Raw genomic sequence first — 18,777 nt, forward strand, 5'->3', positions numbered from 1 at the left:
GCGCGATGGGGGCGGCGGCCTGCGGGGTAGGTGGGGGGGATGGGGGGTCGTGTCCCCCCCCCCCCAATCAACCTTCCTTCTCCCTCCCCATCCCTCCGCCCTCCCCGGGGCAACCCCGGTCCCGCATCCTCAAGGCAGCCCCGGTCCTGCACCCCCTCCTCGCGGTCCCCCCGGGCAGTCCCGCTCTCCGACCCTCTCCCCTCACCCCCCCCCCCCCGTGCTCCATCCCCCTCGCCCCTCTCTCCCCCCTCGGCAGCCCCGCTCCCGTCCCCCTCCTCTCCGCATCCCCCTTTGCCCTTCCCGGGGCTCTCCCGCTTCCCCCGCGGTCTCCCTTTGCTCCCAAACCCCTCGTTCCCCACCCCGCTCTGCGCCCCTCTCCCCCCTCCCCTCCCCTTCCCTCTCCCCGGTCCCGCTCCCGTTCCCCCCCCTCCCCTCCCCGCCGCCCCCCCCCTCCGGCCGCGCCGTCCAATCAGCGCTCGCGTTGCTGGCAGGTGCGGAGTGTTTTTGTTTTGGGTCGAAGTTGAGGCCGGAGCGGACGCGGCGGCGGCGCCGGGCGGAGGCCGCGCTCCGGCAGCCCCGCACCCCCCGGGCCCCGCGCCCCCCGCCGCCCCCGTCATGCGCAGGGAGATGAACGGGGTCACTAAGAGCCGCTTTGAGGTGAGGCCCCGGCCGGCCCCGCGGGGGGAGGCCCGGCCTGGCCCGGCTGAGGAGGCGCCGGGCCGTGGGGTCTGTGTGTGAGGGACCCCCCCCCCCGAGCGCCCTCAGATTCCGCCCCGGACAGCGCGGCCCTGGGGAAAACCGGGGGGGGACACGGTGGGGTGTGTTTGAATGGGGCTGGGATGGGGGCCGGAGGTGGTGGGTGACGGGCTCTGATTCTGTCCCCGTGTGTGAAACTTCTCCCTTCCACCCCCCATTGTCGGGGGGGGATGTTCCGTCGATGGATGTTAACTCGTTTTTTGGGGGGGTCTGTGAATGGGGCGGGGGTCGGGGGTGACTGTGGGGACGGGGAGAGGCTCAGGGTTGTGACCGCCAGGTTTGGGGGGTGCTGGTGTGAAGCTTCTCCCCATTTTGGGGGTGTCCCGTGGGGGGCTCAGTGTGAGGGAGGCTGGGGAGGGTCTGCCGGGGGTGTCTGTGGGTGGAGGGGGGGGGGGGCTCAGGCCTGGGCTCCCGGATTTGGGGAGAAATTTCTGGTGTGAAACTTCTTTGCCTTCCATCCATTTTGGGGAGGGGGTTCCCCCGCCTGATTTAAACATCCCTGCTGTGGATGGGGCTGGGGAGGTTCTGTGGGTGCTGGGGGCCGAGTTTGGGGGGGCGAAACTTCTCCCCCACCTCATTTTTGGGGGTTCCCCCGTCTGCTACAAACTCCCGGGGGGATTTTGGGGAGGGGTCGGGGGGGGACAGAGCTGCTGCCAACGTGTTGCTGCGGGCTTGAGCGCTGGCAGCGAAGTTGATGATGGAGCAGGAGATGTGGAAAATTGCGCCTGGAAAACACCAGAGCCTTTGGGGAGCGGGGCTCGGGGGGCGCTCGGGGAGGGGGGAAAGGTGCCCCCAGCGCCGCTTTTCATTTTTTGGGGCAGTAACCGGGGGAAAAAAATTTGCTTGGTGGGGGATGGAGAGGACGGAAGGAGCGGAGGGTAAACAATGAGATCTATTGAAAGGACATGGCACAAAGCGGGAGTGTGGAGCCAGGGCGATTCCAGCCGCATTGTTGTCCCAGCTGTCTTCCCGGGGGAGGAGGAGGAGGGGGGTAGGGAGGAAGGGCAGCGGCGGGATTTACTTCCCATCGCTGCGAGAGGCTGCGGAGGATGGAAATCCCTGCCCGCTCCTTCTCCGGACTGCCCGGCCCGTGTGGAGGACAAAAAAGAGCCTGGAATGGTAAAGACGTGGCTGTTCCCTCTTGGTGGAGAGGGGTGGGATGGCGATCCAGGGAAAATGCTGGTTAATGGTAAACTGAGGCGGCTCTGCTTTCACAGAGTGAAAACTCCGTGTGGAATTCCTCAGCCCTGGAGCTGAGGAAGGTGCAGGAAATGCTGGTGGTCTCATTCTGCACGTGGGATTGTTTTCTTCCTCCATCAGATCCCTGTGAGATCTGCAGCAGTGTGAGTTTGGGGGTGGGCTCAGGTTTTTTTTGAACGTTGGAATATTTGTGTTTCTGTAGCATCCGGTGCTAAAAACACTGGGCTCACCCTGGGAACTCCAGAGAGGATCCTGCACACGAGCCTGCATTATCCAGGGTTATTGTATTTACTGTTCTGGGCTCTTCTTGCCTGCACAGTTTGGGTTTTTTTTATTTTAACTTCTGAGAGCTTTTTTTTTTAATTTTGCACTGCTGCAGATTGTCTGGTTACAGAGCAAAGAGTAAAAGCAGATTTTGGGGGGGAAATGTCTCGTAGGGCATCCACATCCTTTTCTTCCTCAGCCTTCATCTTGCAATGCTGGAGTTCATTCCAGTTTTGGGAGGATTTTCCTCAGGGTTGCACCAGGACACGATGAACCCGATTCACTGGGGGAAAAAGAGTGGGGAAGAACTTTGCCTTGTTTTGGGTGGGGTTTTTTTTCCTTTGCTGGAATGTTATTTTCTTCTCATAGTAAAAAAAACAGATGAGTTGGAAAACAAGCAAAATGCTCCAGGAGCCTTTGAGGCCTAAATTAATTTTTCAAACCTATATTTACACAGGAGGAGTTGGTGTGTTATAGAAAGGCTTATTTTGAGCTACAAGAAGTGCCTTTAAACGTCATCCTGTTTCTTGGCTCTTTTGGTTGCTGTGTTTTGTGTTTTGCTGTGGCTGCCCCATCCCTGCAAGTGTCCCAGGTTGGAGAGGGATAATCTGGGACACTGGGACATGTCCCTGCCTGTGGCAGGATGAGTTTTAAGGTCCCTTCCATCCCAAACCATTCCATGATCATAAATCCAAGGCATCCTTTATTACCCCAGCACGGATTATCTCTGACCCACTCACCTGGAAACTTTCAGAGCTGTTTTTCTTTAACTCCATCATTAAATCCTTTCATTCTGCTGAGGTTGTGTCGCTCAGAAGAGCTTCCAAAATGTGTGCTCGCACTTAGAAATGGATTTATTTTCCAGAATGGGTGGAAATCCCTCTCTGCTTCCTAGAAACCAGTTTGTAATGGTTGTGCTTTGCAAGGGAAGGGTCTGTGAGAGTTCCCATTTCATGGGACAGGGGCAAAATCGGGCAGAAACGGCTAGAGACTGGGAGTTCCTCCTCTTCCTCCTCTTCCTCCTCTTCCTCCTCTTCCTCCTCTTCCTCCTCTTCCTCCTCTTCCTCCTCTTCCTCCTCTTCCTCCTCTTCCTCCTCTTCCTCCTCTTCCTCCTCTTCCTCCTCTTCCTCCTCTTCCTCCTCTTCCTCCTCTTCCTCCTCTTCCTCCTCTTCCTCCTCTTCCTCCTCTTCCTCCTCTTCCTCCTCTTCCTCCTCTTCCTCCTCTTCCTCCTCTTCCTCCTCTTCCTCCTCTTCCTCCTCTTCCTCCGATAGTGCCAGGGCAGTTTCCCTGGCTGAGCAGGGCCTTTGAATGTCATTTTGGGGTAAAACCAGCCCGATCAGGGGCTGTGGCCAACATTTTGTGTCTGTTTCAGACTTGAAATGAAGGGTGAGTCGCAGGAGGGGGAGGCTGGCTTGGGTTTGCACTTGGTTTATTGTCTTTTGTGGAGCCACGTAAACAGATTCCTGAGCCATTGTTGTTGGGTAATTCACAAATCCAGTCGTGAGGGGGGTCAGTAATAATAATTCCTTACTGTAGGAATAAAACGTGGTGTGGAATATGGGCTGATCCCCTTAAACTGGACTTGTGGGCTTCTGATTCCAGGAAAAGTGGAATTCTCTTTTTCCTGGGAATGCCATGCCCGGCCCCGGGAGCATATTCGGATTAGTCCCTTTACAGGAGGTGTGGCCACCGCAGAGAAAATCACCACTTACTGCAGCAAAGCAAACAAAAAGGGAAAACATTACCCAGATTGACTCCTAATTCTCTGTGGTGTCGGTTTAATGCAGAACATGCCCCGACAGATCCCAATCCATGCTTATATTTGGGATTTCTCTGCTTCCTGCCTGATGAAGAGTAGCCAAATAACAGCAGAGAGGAGGGGAGGCATCTCCTGGTGCTTCTGAGTGACCCCTGGTGCTCTGGGAGGACTCCCTGAGCAAGGCCCAAGTTCTGTTGTCCATGTTCCCATGCCCTGGGATGTTCCCTGGATCTGTCCTGGGTTTCCCTCAGCCACATTGTCAGGATTAAGTAATTCTCCTTTTTTCTTCTCCCCTGACTGAACCATCCATGTTGTCTCCTCTACATCCTCAAAAGCAGCAGCACACAAAAATCTCCATCCTTTCCAGCTTCCTCTGGGAGCCTCCAAACCCTGCAGTGAGCAGGAGGTGTGTGTGTGTGTGTCGATTGGAAATGAAATTTTGGGAATGCAGGGATGTCTCTGAGGAATGAGGGTCTGTGGTGAGCCTTGTGAGCACATTCAGCCTGAGAAATGCATCGATCCCTGGCATTTCTGCTGTGGATTCAGGGTGCTCAGTGTTGAGGGAGTTCTGAGCCTTCTGAACCTCTGTGGTTCCCAGGTCTTGTTTGATTGTAGAGATGTGAAATGAGCTAAGCTGGATGGAAAACTTCAAATGCTCCAAAATTGAGTTGCCTTTGTAAATTAATCCTGTCTGTGTTGAGAAATTGAATAATCCCATTTTGAGATTTGCTGTGTTCCTGCCTCTGAAACGCTGTCCCTGTGTTTTCAGGGGGTTTGGCTTTAGGGCTGATCCTTTTGGGCTTGTCCCTGTTCCCTTTCCCGGGCTGCTCCTTGTGCTCCTGGCTGGGGCTTTACTGTTCCAAGGAAGGGAGGTTGTGCAAACAGAGGGACACAAACAGGGCAGGGAGCAGGGATAACTTTGCTCTGACTCTCCTTGCAAAAACTGATGTAACGCCATGGAATTTGATTTTATATGGGAAGAGAAACTGTTGGTGACATAACCCAGGGAACACCTGAGGTGGCACAGCTGAAACAGGGGTTTTTTTTTGGATGGGATGTAACAATATGGCTCATAGGTAATGAGAAAAACTGTAAAAATAATAAAGATTTGGGGAGGGGGGGGTGTCCAAGCTGATGGATTTTCCATATTCCTGTTCACTTCATTTGGGCAGGTGAATAATAAACTCTTAATTTATTTGGTTCAAAGTGGTTGTTGAAATTATGAGATAGGAAGGGATATAAACCACAGGTTGTGTTTCACACCCCCACTGCTGGCCTGTGTAGAGGGAAGAGGGATTTGGGGAGGTTGGGAAGCAAAAATCAAATTGGTTGTGCAAAAGGGGCTTGGCCCAGGCCCCAGGGAGAGTGGGAAGGGTTCACCAGGAAAATTGGCCTCAGTCTGTGTCACCCGAGAGACAGAGCTGCTGTCCCACATTTTTATTGCTCTTTTTGCTCCGAATAGGATTTGCTTCTTCCTTCTCCCTCTGCCAGGAGTTGTGTCAGTGGCTTGGGTGACAATGGGAATGTTGACCCATCTGATTTTACAGAATCCCAGGATGTTTTTTGTTGGAAGGGCCTTAAAACTCAGCCAGTTCCACTCCTCAACAGGGGCACAGGTTTTCTTCCACAGGCATACAGATAAGGAAAAAGGGGAGGATTTTAAACAGAAAGAGGAGAGATTTGGATATTGGGAAGAAATTTCTGTGTGGGGAGGCCCTGGCACAGATTTCCAGAGCAGCTGTGGCTGCCCCTGGAAGTGTCCCAGGCCAGGTTGGACAGGGCTTGGAGAGCTTGAGATGGTGGGAGGTGTCCCTGCCATGGCAGAGGTGGCACTGGAGGATTCTCCCAGCCCAAACCATTCCATGGTTTCATTTCTGACTCCAGTGAGGGATTTCCTGGCGGTGAACAGCACAGGGGTCTCCAGTTCCACGAGGAGCACCAGGGGACATTTTGGGGAGGCTGGGTGGGGACAGGAGCTGTGCCTGCGTGACGGGAGAGGGACTGGGAGCCGGCACCCACGGGCACATCCCATTTATTTTGGACACCGTCATTAATTGGGGCCTGGGACACTGCACTAATTACTGTTTTCGCTGGCTGGGAGCTTCCTTTGAGTCACACCATTGGGAAAGTCAGCCCTGGGAGGGTTTTACCCTCCCTGATCCGGGGTGAAACCTGGATCTGAGGAGGGGCCAGCCCCCTCTGCTTTGGGTTTGTGCATCCCCCCTCATCCCACAGTGTTCCTTTGGGACAAACTCTCCCCACACCCTTCACACCTCAGCTCAGGTGGATTTTTTTTATTCAAGATGCCATCATTTGACTTTATTTCCCAATATTTATGCCAATGATCCCAGCATCTTCTTACATAATAGCTGGATACAAACCCAGCAGTAAAAAAAACAAAACACCCTATTGCCAATAATAATAATAGTAATAATGATAATATTACCAGTAATAATAACAGAATTGCAGGTGTTGGGGAGGGGCAGAACTATAATTTATCAAAGCAGCTCATTTGAATTGTGATGAGCCTCAGAGAGCTGGGTAAGTCTTGGGTTTAGGCTGAAAATACTGAATCATGTCTCAGATTTTGGGTTTGATTCTTTTTTAATCCGCTCTAAATGTATTTGTAGTAAATTGTTGCCCTGCTAAAACGAGCTTCTGACAAGATAAAAATAGCGATGGTGGGTGTTCTATGGCGAGGGACTGTGCCATGGGCTGTCCTGGGGATGTCAGGAAGTCTTTGTCTTATTTATACTCGTTCTTTTTGGGTCTGGATGTTGTTCTTAGGGACAGTGCTCTACATTTAGAACCTTGGTGGGGATGTGTGAGAAAGCGACACCGTTTTCCATCAGAAATCTGTGCTGGCTCACCGAGTCCTCGGGTGTCCCTTTGGGGTGCTGAGGTTCCTGCAGGGGCTGGAGCAGCCCTGGCAACAGGAATGGGGTTGGTGCTGCCCAGCCCTCGCCCCATCCCTGTGATCCCTCTGAGGTTGAGGGGCTGTTTTCTCATTCAGCTCCAGGTACAACTCGTGGGGAGTCAAAGCTGATTAACTGTGAGCTGCTGCCTCCCCGAGCTGTCCCCGAGCTGTCCCCAGCTCCTGCCAGGGCCACCCGGAGGAGCCGCGCGGATGCCGCCGGTGGCCGTCGGGTAACTCGGGGTTAACTGGGAGGGATGGAACTGTGATTTCAGCTGAGCACACGGAGGGTTTAGGGATGGTTTGGGATGGTTGGTTTGGGGAGAACTGTCTGGCAGCCAGAACTGGGGGAGGAGAACAAAACAGGTGAACAAAAAGCAGCTGAACGTGCCCGTTTGGCAGCAGGTTCTGGAGGGGTTCTCTTTCAGTGGGGTATGGACACGTGGCAGCTGAAATGGGAGTTGTGAATTCAGTGGGGTTTTGGTGTCTCACCTGTGCCTCTGGAGTTTTCCTTTCTGGAGGCAGCAGCACGACCTTGTCCCTTTGTCACCCATCGCTGAGGGATTTCCCTGCGGGGCAATTCCTGCACCAGGGATGTGCAGTGGGAAGAGCTTCATCCCAGCCTCCATTCCTGTAGGGTTGGACTGAGGTCTGGATCATCACTGGTTCAGAACACCTCAAAAAAAGCTCTTTATTTAATGTGTCCCAAATGCAGGCTGGGCTCAGGTAGCTCCTTCATCCCAGCAGGAATTTAAACTCTCCTAACCAAGCAGCGACCGAGGAAGCAGCGATGCAACACTGCCCATCCAGCCCCCTGCCTATCCAGCTATTTTTAGGAATATTAAGCCTGTAATAAGCCTTTTTGGCCAGGATCTATTTCTGTTTGTCCTGCTTAGTCAGGATTTTGCCTGAGCAGAGCTCTGGTTGGGAGCCAGAGGGGCGAGCACGGCCGGGGCAGGAGGGCAGAGCCCGCGTTCCTCCTGATCCCCACGGAGCATCCCAACGGCCACACCACAGCTTGTGACAGCCTGGCCTCATCCAGCAGCCAGCCATTTCCTTGGAGACTTCATGCAGATTAAACTGGATGGGTTTTTAAATAAAATTCCCTGTGTAACTACAGGCTGGAGGGAAAATTCCCTCGGTCGGAGCTGCCTGTGGATGTAAACAACTTCATTCTTTGGATGGCGTCCTCCGAGGAGCCCTCGGATTTTGCTGTCACTTCACTGTGACTTATCTCTGCAGTGTAATATTTTCTTTGCCTCCAGGAAGGCAGCTCAGCCTGCTCCAGCTGCTGCTTCCCCAAATCTTGTCCTGGGAAGGGAACCGACGTCTCTCGTGTCTCTGTTATTTGAGCCTTGTCACTGCGGAGGAATTTTTGCCCAAAACGAGCAGAACTCGAGGCAGGGTGTCAGTACATATTGAGCATGTTTGTAAGAAGTCGTCTCAAAGCTTCACTGAGCTTTTCCAAAGGAAATGCAGAGTGAAATCCACATTTTTCCTGTTGTTTCGTGGTTCGTGCTCAGCTGTTTTTTACTGGGTCGCAGTTGTGGGTGAGGTTTGCTGTGAGTTTTGTCTTGTGTCAGTGACTGTACTGGGCTTGTTCATCTCCATGTGGACCATTACAGATAAAATTGGTACAAATTCTACCAGAAATCCTGGAATTTGGGCTGGGAGCCAGCAGCCTTACAGCTGGAGAAACCTCCCAGTGCATCTCAGACTCAGGGTTTAAACTCTGAACAAATTCACACAGAGCTTTCAGAACAGAAAAGACTTTTGGAGCTCGGAAGATTCATCTCCAAAGTGTCTTGATGCAGACTGGGTGGGCTATAAACTCCAAAATATTCAAGCTGTGGATGTAATCCATGATTTCTGCCATCAGTGGTTGATTCCCCGCCTTTCCAAACCTAAAACCAGTTTCCAGAGCGCATGATTTGCTCTCTAATAATTAATAATTGCAGCCTGTTTTCTGGCTTGGTTTGAATTGCTTCATTTCCTGTGGTTCTGTGCAGTTGTGGAGGGTCTGGGCAGCATTTCCTCGTGGATCAGGACTCGCAGAACCCTGGAATATCCTGAGTTAGAGGAGCCCATGAGGGCAGTGAGCTCTAGTTTCATCCTCAGCACACCATTACCTACAAGTTTGTCACCTCACACACTTTCTGTCCCACAAGCAAACAAGTTGGAGCTGTTTAAAATCAGAATATTTACCAATATTTCATAGATTATGGTTTTAAATTCTGCTTTGTTTCTTCGGTGTGAGCTTTGCTTAACACAGAGACGTGCAGCGCTTTGTTGGTTGAGTTTCTGGGAATGTTTCTGTATAAAAAACACGTCTGAGGGTGGTTTTTATACAGAAATAGGCATCACCTTCTCCCTTCCCCGCTCTGTGTCTCCCTTGGCGTTGTGCTGGTGCTTCCCAGGCACCCTCAGGCTCTCCAGAAATGCCAGATCCAGGTTTTTTTTCCCCTGGAGTGAACATCAAGGTGGATAATTCTGTCTCAACCGACCCAGGTGCCTCCTCCAGCCTTGCAGCCACTAATTCCTGAAACTCGGAGTTATCTTCATCCCTTTTTCTCCATCCAGCTTTGAATTTTCTGCTTGAAAGTGTTTGGGTTCGGTGTCAGGCTGACACTGAAATTCCATCAGGAATTCCAGGGGCAGGACAAGGGGAATGGCTTCACACTGATAAAAATCCAATCCTGGATTGGGTGTTAGGGGGAAACTCCTCCCTGTGAGGATGCTGAGGCCCTGGAATGGGTTTTCCAGAGGGGATATGGGGTGCCTGTGCCACGGACCAGGCTCCAAAATCCATGGAACCTCTTGGCTCGTGGAATCAAAACAGCTTTGGGTGGGAAGGGACCTTAAAGGCCACCAGTGCCACCCCTTCCAGTGTCCCAGGATGCTCCAAACCCTGTCCAGCCCAGCCTTGGGCACTTCCAGAGCCCCAGCTGCTCTGGGAATTCCATCCCAGCCCTTCCCCACCCTCACAGGGAGGAATTCCTTCCCAGTATCCCATGTGGGATGTTGGCTGCAAAGCGGCTCCTCGGTGGAGGATTCTGTGCTGTGATTCTGTAAAATTGAAAATTTACACACAAGAAAAATGTGATTTTCTGTGTCCTGTCCAGAATAATTTCTTCTATTGGACAACACCTGGTATTAAAGAAGATCAAAGAGACGTTAGGAGAAGCAAATTTGGGGTATTTATTTTTTGATCCCATGAAGCATTTTGAAAGCCTGGAAGTCTAGAATAGCCCCTGACATTTTTTCAGAGCTTTATTTTTGTATGGACTTGCCAGAAGGTCCCCATGTCCATGGTATATTTAGCTGTACGTGCTGCCATGACTTAGCAAAATCCCAATTCCAGCCTGTTTTCACCCAGCCTATGCCATCTGAGCCTCAGGCTTTGAAGGAAGGCTGGAGAAAATAGGTCTGGAGATGGATCCTGGCTCATTCCAGGGGAGGGAGAATTCCAGAGCTGAGGTTCTCCCATCCTGCCTGGGCTCTGTCACGGTTTAAGTCCAAGGACTATTTTTAGTAAGACAAAAAACAAACATTCCTTTAGATTAGTGCTGGTCAAAGGGAAACTCCTGCAGAAACCAGTCTGGGGATGGGATTTGTGCCGGGACTGAGGTGAGATTTTCCTGCTGAGGGATTTGATGGGCAGAGTTCTCTGTGATCAGGAGGAGGCTCCTGGAATCTCTGCTTTAACCCTTCCTGCCCTTCTTCTGCTCTGGTTCCTTCGTGGAATTCAGCTCCTTTCATTTCTCTGAGCCTTTTTTGGGGAGGAAAATCCTGATTCAAGGTCTGGGCAGTGGTGGGAAAGGGTTTGGATCTGCCTGTGTGCTCCTGTAACTGGGGGAAAAGGAATCACATCTCGTTTTCCCATCAATAATTCCTCTGCACTCCTCCTCCATTAGAGCTCCCTCCATGATTTCCTCGATCTCCTAATCAATCAACTAATCAATTTAATTAACTGGTCCTGCCCCAGCATGTGCAGGTGCTGCTCTCCCAGCCTTGGGAATGTGTGTTCCCACCCACTGTGGCTCCAGAGTCACCTGGAGACGCGAGGGAAGAGCCCTTTGCGAACTGGGAATGGCAAAAGCTCCGTTTAATTAAATTAAATCAGCAAATTGGGCTGAGAGCTGCCAGGCTGGCTTCTGCTCAGGACCTGTGATACTCCTGGTGGGAAGTGATAAAAGGGTCTGTGGGGGGAGCAGCACTTCTGCTGGCTGACATTTTGGGAAGGAAGTTTGAGAATTCCCACTTTGGCACCGCACTCTGGCAGCCTTGGGGTAATTCAAAAGCAAACTGGGATTTGGGAGTGCAGCATGTGGCTTTAAAATCCTGGGGTTTGCTGTTCTCTGGGGGTGATGGTGTTCCTCAATTCCCAGTTTGCCATCACCAACTGGAGAATTTAAAGGGCCATTTAGTGGCAGCACATTGGATTTCATGGGAAGTTGTGGTGGGATTGGATCCATGCTCAGGTACAGGATATTTGGGATGTGTTGGGATTGGATCCATGCTCAGGTACAGGATATTTGGGATGTGTTGGGATTGGATCCATGCTTGGTACAGGATATTTGGGATGTGTTGGGATTGGATCCAGGCTTGGTACAGGATATTTGGGATGTGTTGGGATTGGACCCAGGCTTGGTACAGGATATTTGGGATGTGTTGGGATTGGATCCATGCTCAGGTACAGGATATTTGGGATGTGTTGGGATTGGATCCATGCTCAGGTACAGGATATTTGGGATGTGTTGGGATTGGATCCATGCTCAGGTACAGGATATTTGGGATGTGTTGGGATTGGATCCAGGCTTGGTACAGGATATTTGGGATGTGTTGGATCCATGCTTGGTACAGGATATTTGGGATGTGTTGGATCCATGCTCAGGTACAGGATATTTGGGATGTGCTTGATCCATGCTTGGTACAGGATATTTGGGATGTGCTGGATCCATGCTCAGGTACAGGATATTTGGGATGTGCTGGGATTGGATCCATGCTCAGGTACAGGATATTTCGGATGTGTTGGGATTGGATCCAGGCTTGGTACAGGATATTTGGGATGTGTTGGGATTGGATCCAGGCTTGGTACAGGATATTTGGGATGTGTTGGGATTGGATCCATGCTTGGTACAGGATATTTGGGATGTGTTGGGATTGGATCCAGGCTTGGTACAGGATATTTGGGATGTGTTGGGATTGGATCCAGGCTTGGTACAGGATATGTGAGATGTGTTGGGATTGGACCCTGGCTTGGTACAGGATATTTGGGATGTGTTTGGATTGGATCCATGCTCAGGTACAGGATATTTGGGATGTGTTGGGATTGGATCCATGCTTGGTACAGGATATTTGGGAGGTGCTGGATTTTCCCCAAGGCAAGACAATACCAAATCTTAGAAATGTTTTTATTTAGGTTCTTCTCAAGAGCCCTGTGAGCTTATGCTCTCTGTTTTCCTTGGCATTCCTTGGAAAAGAGAAGTTTCTCTTGTTCTTAGAGTGTCTGAGATGCTTTTACCTGGTCCCAAAGTCCATCCCAGGTGCATCAGGTGTTGTCCATGGATTTGGAGGGATACAAGAGCCAGCTCTGGAATACAAGAGTCAGCTGCCTTGGAAGAACACCGAGCTTTCCCAGCACGATCCCTCCTCCTGGTGCAGCACCAAAGATCACAACTCCTTTAAACCATTCTTGGTGGTTTAAACATCAGTCCTGTTTGTCCCAGAGCTCCCGAGGGCTGGGAGAACATTCTGGGCTCTGCAAGACTTTGTTGTGTCTCTGTTCACCTTTTCCATCACAGAAACCAACCCTGCTGCACCTGCACCTTCCACCTCTGGTGGATATTTGGGCTGCTGGACCCATTCTCCTCTCCCTTCCAGCCCCTTGGCCAGATGTTTGGTCTGTAAAACCTCCCAGTTTTGATGTGTCTGTGCCTTGGTGCGCCCCCAAAGTGCTGAGGGAGCCTCCCCAGCTCACAGCCACATCCCAGTTATCACTTCCTTCACTGGAGCAGCTGCAGATCTCAGTTTATATTTAACCTCTCAATCCACAGAGCATCCTTGCACTGTGCTTTAAGATATTTTGATGTAATGCTCCACCCAGCTGTGGTCCAGTGCAGGAGCTGGAAAGCTGCAGCACAAAGTTTATCTGTCAGGAATTTACTGGTCCAGATACCTGCAAACAGCCTCTTTAACCAACCACTTCTTCCCTGGGGTAAAGCAGCGTTCGTTCCCTTGAGTTGTGGCTAAATTGTGCCATTTTTTTGTGTTTGCAGATGTTCTCAAACAACGATGAAGCTGCAATCAACAAAAAACTGCCCAAAGAGCTGCTGCTTCGGTGAGTCCTCCCTGGCCACCGGTGGGTTGTTATTTGCATCCAGGATTTTGCTGCTCTGCTCCCAAATCCTGAGCTTGGATTGGGTCACTCATAAAGCCAGACCCAAACAGAGGCAGGTCAAAGGTCTGTGTCAGCAGTTTGTGCTAAATGGGATTAAGTTTTGGGCTTTTAAATGGTGGATTGATTTGCTGGTTGTTTGGTGAATGGAGGAACTTTAAATCAGGTCCTTAATGAGCGTGAGGATCCTCTCATTAATCCTCCTGGTGAGGCTGATGTGGAGAACAGGATTCTGCTTCTCTGAGGATTTAAAGCAAAAGTGAATCCCTCTGCTCCAGTTAAACTCAAGTGGACTTTGTCCTGTCCCAGATGTTCAGCTCCTGGCAGGATGGTCCCGTTGGCAAACTCCAAACAGATCAGACTTTGTGCATCGTTAGGGTTGGAAAGTCCTTTAAAATCTCTGTGGATAATTCTGCCCTCTCCTGCTGCCCCTCTGGAGGGGAGTGTGGGGGTGATTGTGCCTCATTTCAGGCTCTGGAAGTAGAGCTGAGTTTGTCAGTGCTTTGAGCTCAGGTGTTGGACTGGAGATGGGGAGAGCAGAGGCAGGTGGAAGCTTGAATTATTAACAGCAACAGCGTTCTTACACTGCAAGAAACTGGTTCTGTCAGCACTGGGTGACAGTGAAGTCTTGGGAGGTGAGTGTGACTCAGGGAAATGCTGCTGGCTCACCTCTGGAATGAAAGAAACAGGGAAAAAGGATGAGCATCTCTCATTTTCAGTGCACTGCCTCCTCTGGAAGGGTATTTCCCACCTGATCCCATGGGTATTTCCCACCTGATCCCATGGGTATTTCCCACCTGATCCCATGGGTATTTCCCACCTGATTCAGCTGCTGTTTCCCATCTGATTCCTGTTTCTTTTGTTCCAGTGTTCCTCAGCCCAGAGCACAAAGTGTGGCTGTTGGAGCCTTCCCTGCTGCCAGGGTGGATGTTTGGGATTGGGGCCTGGGACACAGGAAATGGGTGTGGAGATCCCTGTGTGAAACCCAGGAGCACGAGGAGCAGGATGGAGTCACAACCTCCACAGCAGGAGTTTGCACAGGTGGCAGCTGCTGTGCTTGTCCTGAACCATGGCTGGGATGTGGAGCAGCAAAAGAGCAGCAAAAAAATTGTCTTTCTGTGTTTTCTGAGATGATTTCCTGAGTTGATTTTCTGACAGGAGCAGATGCAACCTGTGCTGAGGTGACAGGACTGTGGTGGGTTGGGGACAGGTTGTGAAGAGCCCTGATGAGTGAGGCAGGGAATCTGTGTGGCACCAGGAATGGGGGAATAGGGCAGGGAGAAAAAGGTTGGGTGAGGGAATGTAAATGGGATTTTGCATGGATTTCAGGGGAAGGAGAAGCGTGAGGGTTTCAGGCTCCTCAGGAGCAGAACCTTGCTTGGAGCCAGGGTGAGGTTTCTGATAGCTGGAAGGGGAAGGATCCTGAGTGGAGCCAAAGGCTGAGGTTTGTCTCATTGCTGTGGGTGTGAAGGTACAGCCACCTCCAGGTGTCACCCAGCTGGCAGGGGACAAAGCTGGAGCAAGCACAGCAGTGCCAGGACATGGACTGGTCACCACCTGCTGGGGCTGTCCCATCCTGGGAGTGTCCCAGGCCAGGCTGGACATGGTTCCAAGCAACCTGGGATAGTGGGAAGTGTCCCTGCCGTGGCACTGGATGAGCTGTAAGGTCCTCCCAAGCCATTCTGGGATTCCATGAGTGCTGCCAGACAAATGGAGAAGGATTTTTGGTAGGAAGAAGGGAAGCAGAGAGCACAGAGCAGGGAATTGCATCAGGACAAGCCCCAGTGTGGCTGAGTTCCCACACTCCTGCCCTGTGGAAATGTCTGTGCCTGTTGTGTCCTGCTGTCCCTGACCATCCCAACCTGCTGTAGAGCAGGGAATTGTTCAGGATCAGGTGGAACCGAGGGGAAACGGGGAGTTGATAAATGTTTAAAGCTCATAAGTGATGGTTTGGAGAGCTGGAATTCACTGTTAGCATACTGTGAAAATTAATTACTGTGCATTGACAGTGCAGCCTTTGAAAGAGAAGCTTGGATGGGTTTTCTGCGGGAATCTCCTGTAAATGGGTGTCACTGTGTGCAGGACAAAGGCTGGTGTGTTTGGGCACTGCTCTGTGAAGTCCTGTCCCTGCTCTGGGCACTCCCAGACGGCTTTGGGGTCCCCTAGTGAAAGCTGCACTTAGGCAAAATAAAGAGGAGGAGGAGGATGTGAAAGAGGAGAACAGCAGCCTTTGTTATCCCTAAAAACACAGGGTTGGACCAGGAGGGCTGTCCTGGGACATGGCCCTGTCCCGTGTCCAGGGTGCAGCAGTGACATCGTGTCCTGCGTGTCCAGAGAGCAGGACAGGGGTGGGGAGGTCACAGAATCCCGGGATGTTTTGGGTTGGAGAGGATCTATGGGATTGTCTGGTTCCACCTCCCATGGCAGGGACACTTCCCACTATCCCAGCCTGGCCTGGGACACTCCCAGGGATGGGACAGCCCCAGCAGGTGGTGACCAGTCCATGTCCTGGCACTGCTGTGCCTGCCCCAGCTTTGTCCCCTGCCAGCTGAGAGCCAGAAGGTGACACCTGGAGGTGGCTGTACCTTCACACCCACAGCAATGAGCCAAAGCAGCAAAGAGCAGAACTCCCTCCACTGTCCCCTCCTTCCTTGGCTGCCCCAGCTCGTCCCTGGGCAGTGACTCCAGTGCTGAATCCGTGGTCCCTGCTGGCTCCAGCTGTGGCTGTGTCCCCAGAGGAGCAGCCTGTCCCTGTTCCCCTGCATTCCCACTGCTGCTGGAAAGGTGTTTTCCTTCCCTGAGGCCACCTGCCAGTCTTGGGAGCCAAACTCCAGCCCCAAACCTGGATTTCCCCTGGCAGAGGAGATCTCTGCTGCCCTCCTGAAGATGTTTCCTCTCCCATTGTGACGTGGGGCTGCAGCACAGCTCCTGCCTGGCCGGGAGCAGGATCAGCCTGAGGGAACTGAGCTGTTCCTGCTGGGTCACAGGCAGGTCAGGCAGTTTGCAGCTCTCTCCCATCCTAAGCAGCTTTGCCTCCGTGCTCTGCCCATCCAGCCCTGCCCAGCACATCCCCAGCCCTGGCTGTGCCATCCCCACGCGCTGATTCATCCCTCGGCAGCTGGAGCTGTGCCCGGGGGGAGCCGTGGTGTCCGTGCCCCTGCCCAGCCCGGTGGGAGCAGGGTGGAACTGGAATTGAACTGGGATGATTTGGGGCTTCACTGGCAGAAATTGGGGTGGGTAATTTTAGCAGGCTGCAGGTCTAAGCTGGCTCACCTCAGAGCCTGCAGCATGCAGGGATTTCATGAGAGTCTTGACCCTAATCTAATTAGAGCAGCAGTGGGAAAGTGAGGAGTCCTAGAAACCCCTGAGTGGATTAAGAGGTTGAAACCTGAAAATTGCTCAAAGTGAGTGTGTTTTACCCAAATTGTGCAGAGCTAAGCTGTTCAGACAAAATCATACGCACAGGGAGTCCCTTTGCAGTGAGACAATTTAATCTGCTGCAATTCCAGATTTAATTCCTGTTGGGGAAGCTCAGTCTGCCTTCATCTGTGATCACTCTTGGATGATAAAGTTAATTTTGTGGATTATTTTCTCCACTGTCGATTCTGAAGAATAAAAACTGCTTTAAAAGGTTCACCAGGCAGCTGTGAGCAGGACAGGAATATCCTGTTTGGGTGGAAAAATAAATCCCAGCACGGTGTCTTTGGGCCTGTTAACGAGGAATTGGGAAAAATCATTCAAGTATTGCTGCTGCAGCTCAGTCACTGCTTATTTATGGGGTTTGAGGTATTTTAGTGTTGCCCAGCAGTTCCTTGGAGAGGGAAAATCCCATCCTCAGGGCTGCAGGGGAATTCTCAGCTCGGGCCATGGTGCCTGCAGGACTTCACCTGTGCTCCTGCTGCTCTTCCTGCTCCATGGGGAGCAGCTGGATCCGGTTCTGAAGTGATGAAAATCCGCAACCAAGGAGTGCCTGCTGTGGAAAAGTCCTTTTTGCAGCCTGATTCTGCTGAATTATCCATTCAATGTCTTGGACAAGTGCAGGAGGAGCTGAGGGAACACTGGAAGAGTCTCTGGAGCTCCTCAGAGCCGAGATCTCCGTGCTGGGGAAGGGAGAGGGGTGAGGGTTTGGCCAGGGTGAATCCCTGTTGTTGTGTGTTTCTGGGAAGGGAGGAGCAGGAAGTGGAGGAGAATTTATCCCAGATCTCCCAGCCCTGATGAGGTGATTATTAACAGTCTGGGATTCCCATGGAGTCGGGTATTTTAATGAAAATAGAGAAAACTTCCTTTGTGAGTGACCAGTAGAACCTGAAGTTTTATTTACTCCTCCGATGGGAATTTGAAAGTAAGAATTTTCCCCAGCTTCTCTCATTTTCCCAGGCTTTCCTGGTATTGTTGTGGATGGACATGGTGCTGAATAAACCCTTGGACACCAAGAAATGACATCAGGCTCAGGGGGAGCCTTGTCTGTGGGCAGGGAGGATGGAACTGCTCTGAAATCCAGAATCTGGGATTCCAGACAGCGTTCAAGTGCACGTGGGCTCTTCTCCACTGTCAGATCACTCAGATTTGTCTCGTGATAAGATCAGAAGTGCCTTGAACCCCTTGGATCTTAACCCCTTAACTCCTTGGATCCATGAGTATCCCTGGGAAGCGCATGAGCCACAGGGGGGAGCGTGGCTGTTCATCCTGATTTAGCTGAGTGCTGCTGTGTGATGCCTTTAGCATCAGAGTTCTGATAAATAATCTGCATTTCCCACCAGGAACAGCCTTTTCCCCCAAAACTGGGGTTTCTGAAGGGCTTTTTCCATCCCTGCTTCTCAGGATGCTTGTGGCTGACAACGTTTGCTTTCTGTTTCGGGTGGCCTTCAAGTTGAAAATACGGAATTAAAATATTAAAGCACATTGTGGTTGAAATCTTGCATTATCTTTGCAAAAACTCCAGTTTTATAATTGTTCCCAAAGGGAACGAGACCTTGATGTCCTCCCACCCTCTGCTTGACCTCGTCTGTTTTGGGACACCATTGTTTGAGTAACCATGAAACAACATGGAAATCCCTTTGAATTTTATACATTATTGATGTTTTGGTGCAGATTGGGAGCTCTCCATGGGCTCGGTGCTTTCTGCATCCACAGCTGGGCGGGGGGGTGTGATCCCCAGGGAAATCCTGGCACTCTCAGCTGTGTAATTCCTTTATCCCAATAATAGCCTGGCAGTCCTGGGGTGTGCCCTGGCCCAGGGTGACACTCAGGAGTGGCCACGGTGTCATTGTCCCTCCTGGCTGAGCATGTCTGGCTCTGCCACTGGTGGAAGTGCAGAATCCTGGAATGGTTTGGGCTGGAAGGGACCATAAAGCCCATCCAGCCCCACCGTGGGACACCTCCCACCATCCCAGCCTGGTCTGCAGCACTTCCAGGGATGGGGCAGCTTCTCTGGGAAACCCAGGGTGGAATTTCTTCCCAGTATCCCATTCATCCCTGTCCCCTGGC

General features: G+C 51.7%; 1 protein-coding gene across 3 annotated transcripts in view; it reads left to right on the top strand.

Annotated features, from left to right (window-relative positions):
- Positions 1–524: 524 nt before the first annotated feature.
- The window catches only part of FBXL20 (F-box and leucine rich repeat protein 20), a 40,637-nt gene continuing 22,384 nt past the window's right edge, over positions 525–18,777 (top strand). Inside the window, exons 1-2 of one of the 3 annotated variants that reach the window (XM_086864759.1) lie at positions 525–657; positions 13,172–13,233. In XM_086864759.1, coding sequence (XP_086720885.1) covers positions 616–657; positions 13,172–13,233 — 104 coding nt within the window. In that variant the 5' untranslated portion in view covers positions 525–615. Of the gene's footprint in view, positions 658–1,661; positions 1,876–10,450; positions 10,521–13,171; positions 13,234–18,777 lie in introns of those variants that run through there. The other 2 variants (XM_086864757.1, XM_086864760.1) reach the window with 2 other exon arrangements.

The sequence above is a fragment of the Cyanistes caeruleus genome, chromosome 27, assembly GCF_971803275.1.
Source record: "Cyanistes caeruleus chromosome 27, bCyaCae1.hap1.1, whole genome shotgun sequence".
Lineage (NCBI taxonomy): Eukaryota > Metazoa > Chordata > Aves > Passeriformes > Paridae > Cyanistes > Cyanistes caeruleus.